The following is a 12,028-nucleotide window of genomic DNA, read 5'->3' as shown; positions in this document are numbered from 1 at the left end:
TCAGTGTCAACAGGAGAGGTAATGTAAATCCTATCGTGTTACATTGAATAATTAAAATGGAATGTACCATTCCTACTATATGAGATTTTTCTATTGATTGCACGACACAAATCTGTCATAGTACCATATTCTTTATATCTCAATGTAACATGGGGATATTCACTAGATTTAAATGCTTCATTCCATTCATACTCGACAAACAATGACCAATCAAATGTTATGACTTTTATCTCGTACATAAAATCCTTACTCAAGATACCGTAGGCATTTTTGAGAATGCAATCGACAAGAGTAACTTCATACTTTCCTTCGTCGAATTTGATTGTAAGGGAGAGTTTCGTCCGAAAATCACTTGTTTTATTCAAGTCATTGTATAGAGGATCGGAGACATTGGACATAAACGTTAAATAAAAATCATCAGGTACTTCCGGTCTTTTTAACCTTGATCCACGGATCAAAACGAGAATTGTGTCATAGCCAATGAACAAGTAACTGTTCCATGCCACTGTGAGTCAGAGTATTTAATATCTTTTCAATCTAATAGATTTTAGTGTTCGTAACTTTTTGTAATTCATAATCATAAAAACCACCAAGAATCTCATCATCTTTCATGTCACGTAGACGATACGTTATGGGTGTAGTGTCCAAGAGTTTGGACGCTTTGAAAAGTTTAGTGGACCATAAGTAATTACCTTTTTCAAAAACATTAGTAGTTCGATTGATTCGAACAGTATCACCAACATTGAATCTCTACTTTTTCTTCTCATTACCAACACCACCACCATTGGAATACTGTTTAAGAAAAGTGTCAAGTGTATTGACATCATGATGAACTTCTGTTGGGGTTGAGTTGGACAGGGATTGATGTGGACGTTAATTATAAATCAACATGATTTTATCCAAATCATGAATAAAAGCACCATTATTTTTTAAAGTGTAATATCTAGAAATTAAAAGTCGAATAGTTCTCATCAACCGTTCGGCCAATGCTGCCTTTATTGGACTATGACTATGATAGAGGATTGTATTATATTTCAGTAGAACCTTATTTACATGGGGATTAACAAATTCACTACCCCGATCCGTTTGAATCTTCTTATAGCAAACCTGTTCAAGGATGATTTAAAGAGCTTTAGCAACTTCATCGCCGCTGTTTGATCGCAGTGGAACGGCATATGCATAGCGACTAAAAACACTGATTGCAAGTAGAATGTAATTGTATGGGTGATTGTGACGCCGTTGAATCTCGTCCAGAGTCAAAAGATCTTCTTTTAGTATTTGTAATGGGAAAAAGGCTTTAGTTTTTCGATAGTGATTACCACGAACTCTACGATTACGATGTAGAGTGTAACTTGATTCATTCTGTAGATACTCTGCCGCCACAGCAAGTGTGGTGGATGAACTTAAACTTCCCACTGCACCAATATTCTCATAAACATGTTTCAATGCTTCAACCATTTTGAACGGAAACACGTAGTGAAGTGTCCACTGCCCATGTGCATACTAACAGGTGATAGTGAGGGGGATGCAGTGATATTAATACGTTCGCTTGTATTCGCTTGACTCCCCCAGTCATAACTCTTGTCAAATCATTTCCACTTGGCGCGCTATTATTTTCCAAAAATGATTTAAAAACATCTTTTGATATTTGACTAAATTCCTTTAATCGTTTTAAAATATGTTTATTGGCAATAAGGCTTTTGGGAAAGTTTGATGAGTTTAAAAATGTATGCAGGTGACTGTCAAATGATACAAGTCTTTTACGATTCGTGACTAAATCTGATAATAAATCAAGTAGAATATAGGTCTTGTCATGGATTACAACTTGATTCCCATTAGCATCAATTTGAACATTTTCACTGTCATTGAGATATGTCAAGAGTCTTTTACACTGTTCACGATAGTAATGTGGCATTAGATCTGCAACACTTGTCATAACTTTAGATAAATCTTCTTCTTCTCTGGTATTATCGTTGTTGTTGATGATGATGATGATGGAGTCATTTCCTTATTGTGATCCATAACATTTACTTTGAGTGGTCTCTCACGATAGGGCTTGTGTTTGTCCACTCGGTGAAGTGCATTTTGAAGCAGAATTAATTTTTTGTCGTCGGCAATTGTCTCGTTGTTAATGAATTTATTGAGATTGTCCTCGAAATGTTCCTTTGGCGAAAGGGCGAGTTCTATTGGAGTCAATTTATAGGGTTTGGACATTCTCTCTCTAGAGAAAACTCTTTACAAGTCCTGTAATGATTGGCAGTAAAAGTGTAAAGAAGTTACCACCCCCTTGAAGAAGTCGTTTTCTTTTAAAATCGTTTCCTTTATTTTTGCTTGCCGCTGATGCTAGGAAGCCTACATGAGAACGATGTTACTTCGTCTGCTGCTTAACACCTTCTGACAGTTGAAAATTGTCTTCAGTTAGATTTAAAAAAAGCTCAGATACGAGATTAATGAATTCTCTGTCGACACCATGTTTGAGTATGGCCCTCCTAAGTCTTGGTTTTGAATTACCTAGGACGGTGAATAAATGTCGATGTTCATGTAGTTTCTTCAGTGTCATGATTGCAACTAACGACCTTTTTTACTGTTCACCGGCAGATATACAGTAATTTCATTGTCAAAAATATCGGTGACTACACGCAGATCCTCGGGTGTGTGCTGATTCAGGTCCAATAGAATATATCCATAGGGTTTATTGGTAGCCTGATTGTAGGCCGAGAGTAGAAATTTTGATTCACCCGGATACTCTTGTATTTTTAACGTTATGAGGGAACTGGAATCACGAACAACCCTGAGGATGATATAGTAGGTGCAATTCAAAGCAAGTGTTCTTATATACTTGTTCTGATGAAAGGGATTGTGCGAAGCTATAACTACGAAGATTCGTTGATGATAATATCAGCCAGGGACTAATTGTATCATCTCCTGAGACCATTTTTCAATGGACTCAGCCAGATCGTCAATAATCAACCATGAGTTTGATTCAATACTATTGAAAATGTCAAGTCCATGTATGAATTTCGTGTCTGGAGCAATAGTTTTTATTCTATCATAGGATTCTTGCCAAACACTGTGGCAATATTAAATTTTAGTTGGATTTTCTAAAAACATTTTATCACAATTTTGAATTATTTGTGTTAAAAGTGTTGTTTTGCCGGACATTGATGGTCCGAAAAGAAACGATCTAAATGGAGTTTTAAATTGATACATAGCTTGCATCGATGTCAAAACACAACTGACTGTACATTGCATCATTCCCTTCAATAAATAATAATAGTTATTTCCCTAGTCAGATTCGAGAAGAACAAGAAAATATTTTTATGAATGATATTGTTTTTTATTTACAGAATAAAAACATCACTACAAAAAATACTACATGTTTCATTAATAAATACACACACACACACACATGAAAAAGGCACTATCATGTAATAAAGTCAAAACAAGGCACTTAAAAAAAGCACTTATCACAATATGAAAAAGGGGTCCCCCCCGGAAGGGCGCGGCGGCCGCTGGTGGTGGCCGGCCGAAGGCCGGTACCCCCCCCCCCGGGGAGGCCGCGGCCGGGGGGCCAAAAAACAATTTGAACACTTTTTATTTACAAAAAAAACATACGACTCTGCCTTGCTATAAAAAAAAACTGCTGAGTTGGGGGAAAAAACTACTGCTTAGTTGTGAAAAAAAACTAATGCTGAAATGGGAAAAAAATCTATTAGAAAAGAATCCCACCACCACCAAACCATTTACTATTGAATTTTTTCCCGACCGAGGCGATGTCTATAATCTCGACACACACTTCGGTCAGAAGTTAGATAATGTCCATGGGGTAGCACCTTCACACCATCCGCACACATATAGACTTTATCCGACACGGGACACATGGCTATTTTGTCAACTAAAACCGTGTGGTTTTTAAATTTTAAAGAGTGAATCGCCATGACCTTCGCCCTTGGAACTATACTATTTTCCACACAGTTTCTATATATAGTACAGTCTCTTTCATTGACATAGTAAGGGAGTACTGTGCGCTTCCTTTAATTGACACTATAATGGAGTATTGTGCGCTCTCTTTCATTGACATAGTAAGGGAGTACTGTGCGCTTGTATGGTGGGGGGACTGTGCGCTACCTTATATTATAGCTACACTACTAACAGCTTGCTAATTTTGGTGCTCAGTAATCTTAGTAGCTTATTTCATATTAATATTATGGCCAAATTGATTGTTTAGGGCAGTTTCTATAATGATTGGTCATTATAAATAATAGCCAACGAAATCGGGCAATTTGATAATGTCATACTTATCTATGACAATTTAGTATAATTTATTACAGAGTCCGGTAATTATAAATACTCCTATTATTACTTTGGTCACTTGGGTTAATTGACAACAATCTGTTAACATGGGTATGATGTGATTCTCACTGGCATATCAGCAACTACCCAAGGCCGTTTCCAGGAGGAAAGGGTTTTGACCCCCCCCCTCTCTCGAAATGTTTACCTAATTCGTAAAAACGTAACAAAAATGTATATAAATAAATTTTTGATAAGGTTTTTAAAGTTTCAAACACCCTTGAAACCCCCCCCCCTCTAAACAGAATCCTGGATGCGGCCCTGCTTGTGTACAATATTGCACTTTCAATGAGTGCAAGATTGTTTTCAGTTCATTTCTAGGATCTTGAGTTATGTTTAGATAGTTCTGCAGTGTTCTTTGGATGTTATATTTCTTATATGTGACCAATGTTTGTTGTTTTTGCCTTAGATTGTCTTTCAGTTTTCTTTATTAAACTATCACTTATTTTTCTAAGAAACAAAATTCAGGGACAGTCGTTAACCGATATGAATGAATGATTTTATTCAGTGATTAATCCCATACAGAGTATTTCACTATCTAATCTACAAAATATAGCCGTTAACCGATATAATTAATAAGAAGGATCATTCTAACGAACGGCTGAATGAGCTGTGTTTATCAAAAGGTCAGAATATAGAAATTCTCACGAAACCACAATACTTGGAGTTAATAAAAAAATTTAAATATCTAAAAGCAAAGAGTTAAAGAAAAACAAGGATCGTCAGCGTTTATGCAGGTTGTACGTAGTAACTATTAGGGAGAAGGAAAAATTGATAGTTCCTGTAGAGGGAGATAAAGAGTAGATTAGGTTTTATGTTAATCAGGAAGAGATGTTTCAACTTTTACAAGATGCACATGTTGCAATTGGGCACGGTGGGCAAAACCGTATGGAAAAACTTGCAAATTCAAATTGTCAAAACGTCACAAGAGAAAGGCCTATCTAAATTTATTTATGATTAGTGAAAAAAGCCACAGTGTCTGTTAAAGTATGCTCAGTTGTAAGACCGATACTAAGTACAAACATGAACTCAAGATGTGAAGTCAATTAGAATTGACAGGCACTCACAATCTATGTAGTCTGTAGAGAAATATGAATAAATAAAAAAATAAATAGTTTTTTTTTCAAATTACCCACTCAATTTCCAGCATTCTTCATAATTCCCTGGCAATGTAATATTTCCTATATAATTTATTATTTTGTTACATTCCATTGAAAACTTCTTAATTTGCCTTGGCATTATAAATAATGTCCAGACATTTGCATTGAATGTGACATTAATATTCTGTCTGAGATTGGGGATGCCAATTGCTGCTTTTGGAGCTCAGGAAAATCAAAAAATTTGATTTACTAGCTAGATAGTACATCCATACTGAATTTCCTCCAATGGGATCATTATTTGTTAAAAATGTTATGCTTGAAAAAAGTAAGTCAATGATATAGATTGATAAGAATAGGGGAAAAGTTCACATTAATGTAAAACCTTCACTCCAATCCCCCCAAAAACCAAAATATAAGTCATAAAATTTAAAAATTTTCCGTATGTAAAGCTCCATGGTGTTGAAAAACGGGAAAAAATTTCCCAGACCTTGGAACCTAATTCAAAATTCTCTTGGAACCAAATTATAAAAACGTATTAGAGCTGAAAATACTGTATTGACACTGTTGAAAAGAACACACGGAGCTCTTTAGCTCTTTATATACAGGGAGCTGTGATCGTGCCTTTTTTTTTTTTTGCATTTAGCTGAGTACTGGAAGGATTAGGATTAGGATTAGGAAGCTGTTATCCCGACTTTAGATGCCTATGGGGCCTTAAATTAGCAAACAGCTACCTTAATTTTAGATCTCAAAGAAGACTGGCCCGGTTAACCAGAAGACCCCATATTTTATTGAAGCTGTGTAACATGTCAAAATAATCCAACCTCGGCAAATTTAGAATGCTAAAAGGAAAGTGAGGAAGTAAAACCTGGAATAGCATAAATAGAATGAAAATCTCAAATAAAAGGTTAATGTTTTCAAAAATAGGAATAGTTTATGTCCTGTTTCAGATTTTTCAACTAATCTGATTTACTGATTCAGTGATATAGGCTATGCAGCCGAAAAAAGTAAATAAAGTATTAAAAGCTTTTTGACAATATCATCGAAAACTCAGATTGAAAAAAAAATACATTTCTAAAAGTATCTTTATGATGAAAAGAAGCCATTACTCCTCTGAAGTTTTTTTTTTTTTTTTTTTTTTTTTTTTTTTTATATGATTCTCTGAAATACTTTTAGGTCATTAAAGAAGATTTGAGCAAAGAAGTCATTAATTCTCCCATACAAGCCGCAGAAATTCTAATTGCACTTTGCTACTTTCCACCACCTTGCGATCGGATTACTGTGACTGTACTTCAGGCCCGGAACATAAAGGTAATCAGCGCTAAGAGTCATAGGCTCCAATTGAGGGGTAATGGCCTAGCCTTGACTTTAAAATAACCTTTGTTGTATTTTCATAAAAACAGATCAAGAAAAACCAAAATTCTCTCGTCCCATAGATTTTGATTTTTTTTTTTTTTGTGTCTTCATTTAAAAAAGTAGAGAAAAGCCTTTGCCCACGCCCCTCTCCCACATTTTTGCAAACTGAAATCAATGCTCCCGGCAAAAGTCCAACCCGGTAAAAGCACTAGACTTTTTGACTTGGTCGATTCAAGCCTATTTAGGTCAGGCTAAAGCAAAATTATAAAGTTGTGGCATCCTTATCCCAGTAGGAGTTCTACGCTAAAGCCCATTGTTTCCATGATATAACGCCCTTGTTTTTGGCTACTCAATATGCTAAGATCTCACACTTTTTGACAGAAAACGATTATTTTAAAAAAGTTTGAGGACTCCGAGCATTTTAAGGATCGGGGGATTTTATTTCTCTGACCATTTTTTAAGATATCAAAGTTCATTCTTCTGCGATCAGTGGTCTAAGGACTTGAGAAGGTCCTGGTGCGTGGATAAATCTTAATTTAAGCAGTTTTGACTGATATCAATGAGCCGTTTAGCCTTTTTATGAAGATATAGCGGAGATCTGAGCAGAACAACAAAAGTAGAGTGCTATGTTCCATTTTGCGTACACTATGTTCCTTACCATGCTATTTGCGTACACTATGTTCCTTAATATGCTACTTGCGTACACTATGTTCCTTACCATGCTATTTGCGTACACTATGTTCCTTACCATGGTATTTGCGTACATTATGTTCCTTACAGTGCTATTTGCGTAGATTATGTTCCTTGGTACCTTTCCAGAGGCCTTATGGATTTGCTTGGCTTATGTTCCTTACTGTGCTATTTGCTTGATGCTCTACACCTTTTCAAAGAGAGTGAGTATCCCCTTGCAATGTCGTATGGATTTTACGGGTTTATGTTCCTTACCATGCTATTTGCACAGACCTCTACACTTTTCAAAGAGAGTAAGTAGCTTTTCATGAGAAAGATGGAGTTCAAGGATGATTTACTCCTCTCTCTCTCTATCCCACTCAATTTGTTGTTAGTAGCTCACTTTCATTTTGGCGGTGAGTGTCAACACATGAAAAATGTTCTATATATGCTCACTATGCATGTATACACTGGTCAGCTGGTCATCATGTGAGAATTGTACAATTATTGACGAGTATGATGAAAAGTGTAGATTATGCAACCCGTGTAAATTGCATAGAGGATATTCTTTACAAATTAAAGGTTGTAATTCCTGTCTTGAAGGGGTGTGTGACTCTCATCCTAGAGTGCACCTATGTTCAAATTGCCACTATGATAAATGTAATCAGTGGGAGCATACATATCCTAGTATGATTGGAAAGAATCCTAAACGTGATTTTAGTTTATTGCTAAGAGATTGGTATCGTCGTGGCTTTAGATTGTTTTGGGAGGAGGAGCCAGGCCAGCAATTCAACTGTTTGAGCAACAAAAGAATTTGGTTTCTACGTCATCGTTGTGAAGACAATGGCTACTATAATTATAAGCCCACTGATTTTTATTTTGCTGTGACGGAATGTGATTCGGCACTTGAGGACACAGTATGTGAAATTGCTTCAAATAAGTAAATTGAAACATGCGAATTCTATAAAATGAATGAGAATAGTATCATTGACTATACAAAGAGATATGATAAGAATGAAGTTACACTCTACTGTAGAAAATTTGACCCTGACATTGCAGCACATCAGGATCAGTATACTGTGAATTCAGATAATCTACCTGCATTAGTTGTTCTCGACAAATACCTATACCTAGTAGAAGATGAATCTAAAGAGTATAAAATTTGTTTTTTTATCATGTACATACATTATTTTTATTAATAAACAATTTCACATACATTTTTAGAACATTGTATTCGTAGGGCACTAAAATCAATATTAAACACGCTTGTAAGTATATTTTCCACTAGAAAGTCGTTCAATGAAGGAAATTCAACGTAGATGTTGAGAAACTGCTTGTAGGTACAGCCACGAAATCTGATCAGGAAAAAGAGTTAAATATGAAAGTAACATGTCATTGTCATTAATTCCTGCACTTTTTTCTCATTCTGAACAATAGTTTCCCCACTGATGTGAATAAATTTGTTGTTGTGGGGGGTGTAGAAATTATACAAGAGACAAAGAGGATAAAAAAATTTAATGTTCTTAGCTCTTTGAGAAATTCGTTGCCTATGACACGTCTTCAAAGTCGATGGACTGCTATTAACAGTGATTAGGGTATTAGTAACACATGGAATGTTTTTATTGAATTCCGATGGTATGAAAAAGAACTTGTACTGGGTCATGTATAAATCCATATTAAATACGCTGATTATTTGGTTTGTGTTCATGGTGCTAGGTCTATTGGAACACTGCCGTCGGGTGTGATTTCCCAATAAGTTTCAAACTGACTCAATGATATTAGCGTGATACTCTCAGTCAAAGTATCGGCAAATGTGCACTCTAAAAGTACATTCCCTGTTCGTACTATGCTCATATCATGGGTCCCCGACAGGTCCAAAACAATTATACCATGATTTTTTGAAAACATTGAATCGGTTATTAAATTTTCAAATAACTAGGAATCTTGGTCTAGATATGACATGGTCGAATCATATAGAGTTGTGTGGGATTTTTTATCAAATGATTGAGTTCGCAGTGGAATTTCCTCCCCTTTACACACAAGGTTGAACAGACCGAAAAAATTAAAATCATGGAGGGATGCAGTCCAGGATCCAACGGTACTGCCACTCTTCACAAAGGCCAAAGAAAGTTTTCATGGGATTTCTCCATTGATAAACGATGACTCGGTATAACTACGAGACCCGGTGGCAATGTGACGTTGATTGGTAATCGTATGAGGGACAAGAAGTTTAATGTTGATTGCCATTGGCTCTTAGCTTTTCCACTGCCAATGCAACAGAGCTCATCGCCTGTTGTTTTTGAACGTGAAGAATTGCCGAAGTGATAATGACATTTGCATCGGGTGCTGCAGCAAGTGTTTTTCTCAAAATGAAATTCGATGGAGCTAGTTGTAGCTTTATGTCAATCTTGACATTGGGGGGGGGGTAACCAGTGGGATATATTTAATATCTCATGATTTAGTTTTCCAACTAAATTATACTCCTGGGTCACTGCAGTAGTCAACTCACCGTCAGTATCATAACCTGATCGATATTAATAGCCCAATGACTGTCCTCTCCACTCCTTATATGCCTTTGGTGTCATTATCATAAATTGTATGTAGCTTGCATAGTTGGATAAATTATTGCTAGTGCTCACCAATTTTCCATTAATAAATACACTAATTTGCTTGAACAGGTTGTGTAGAATACAGTTTTCGTAGGAGAGACCATCGGCCGAAGTTGGAGTTGTATTATCTGACTTTTTCTTCACTGCAACATTTAAATCAATAAATGTTGATGAAAAATCAATAAAATAGTCCTAATTGGAAAATATCTGAAAGTGTCTATTTTCCGAGAGGGGTTGCTGGGTATGAAATTGTTCATAGTAGCCATACTTGACACCGACATCAACATTTTCAGCATTGAACAGATTCAATGAAGAACTGATTGATGGATGTGATTCCTTGTGGGGGAGATAAGTAATCTTAAGAGAAGAAATCCTTCTTTGATCTAACAATCTTTTTCTTCTTATTGGTCTTATTCGTTTTATTCCACGAAGTCTTTGTTGATGTCCTTTGCTTCCCGCCTGGGTAGAGACTGATGAGTGAATGATGCCCACGCATCCTTTTCAATCCCTTACTATTTTTCTGAGATTTTAATTGCTCATAAACGGCTCTTGCTGAAGAGCTAATATTTTCCTTATCACTCTCTTTGAAATTTTTACCCGCCCCCTAGTCCCGTAGTGGTGAGGCAGCAAAATTTGATGCAGAAGGTATAAAATGTTTTCTGGCAGGGGGTAGTGCAGAACGAAATAGCCTGGCAAAACAGCTACCAAGACCATAGCCAGAAATTGTAGTACGCCCCTTGTAGTAGTCCAATCCATGACCTATATGACGGGGACTCAGAGCACAAACATGGCAATTGATATCAGGACAGACAAATGGAATTCTTCTATTGTTCATTTTAAGTGCTGGTGCTGCCAACGACGATGGGTCGAAAATCACAGGTAATCACGGCTAAACCTTTCGTTATTTCTAGAGGATCACCCAATTCACTTCTTAGTGTTAACTGACAGAATTCCTAATACGAAGTGTTTAGAGGAACATATTGAAGAGGCCTTATATTATAGTGATGAACAAGCTCATGGGTGGTTTTTCGTTAAAGAACACGTAAGACGGGGACTTTTGAATTACCAACGCGATATTTCTACAAAGGATGCATAAAGAAATATGCAAGAGTCCAAGGTGAAACCAGGTGGATAATCAGCAAAAATAACTTGACCCATCCCGCTAAAAGTGCCTGCGTTTTTCCCATTGATTATATTCTGTTTAAAGCCAAGAACATCACTCAGATTATCATTGAGATGAATCATTTCAGTGTCAACATGTGAGGCAACGTATATCCTATCGTGTTCCATTGAATAATTAAAATCGAATGTACCATTCCTACGATATGAGATTTTTCTATTGATTGTACAACCCAAATCTGTCATACTATCATATTGTATATATTTCAATTTGACATGTGAATATTCACTAGATTTAAGTGCTTCAACCCATTCATAATCGACAAAGAGCGAACAGTCGAATGGTATAACTTTTATATCATACACATGATCCTTTCTCAAGATATCATAGGTATTTTTGAGAATACAGTTGACAAAAGCCACTTCATAATTCCCGTCATAGAATTTGTTGGCGGAGGAGGGATTAGTCCAAAAATCACTTGTTTTATTAATGTCGTTGTAGAGAGGATCGGAAACGTTGGACATAAATGTTATATAGAAATCATTGGGCATTGTCAATATTTTCAACACCGATCCAAGAATCAAAATCAGAGCTGTATCCTAGCCACCAAACAAGTAACTGTTTCTTACCCCTGTGAGTACGAGTCTTTAATATCTTTGCAATTTGATAGATTTCACTATTATTTTTAACTTTTTTTTAGTTCATAGTCATAAAAGACTCCAAAAATTTCTTAAGCTTAGGTATACCGCAAACGATAAGTTATGGATTTGGTGTCTAGGGTTTTTGCCACTTTAAAAAGTTCAGTGGACCACAAGTAATTATCCTTT

General features: G+C 36.1%; 1 protein-coding gene across 2 annotated transcripts in view; it reads left to right on the top strand.

Moving 5' to 3' along the window:
* Positions 1 to 12,028, top strand: part of LOC148945342 (synaptotagmin-15-like) — a 245,133-nt gene that overhangs the window by 118,471 nt on the left and 114,634 nt on the right. For both annotated transcript variants that reach the window (XM_089099169.1, XM_089099170.1), the window contains exon 6: positions 6,624 to 6,758. In XM_089099169.1, coding sequence (XP_088955295.1) covers positions 6,624 to 6,758 — 135 coding nt within the window. The remainder of the gene's footprint in view (positions 1 to 6,623; positions 6,759 to 12,028) is intronic.

This window comes from Artemia sp. Qi Xiang Cuo, chromosome 13 (assembly GCF_049724085.1).
Source record: "Artemia sp. Qi Xiang Cuo chromosome 13, ASM4972408v1, whole genome shotgun sequence".
NCBI lineage: Eukaryota > Metazoa > Arthropoda > Branchiopoda > Anostraca > Artemiidae > Artemia > Artemia sp. Qi Xiang Cuo.
The sequence above is the reverse complement of the archived record's forward strand: the minus strand, read 5'-3'. Positions and strand labels throughout refer to the sequence as shown.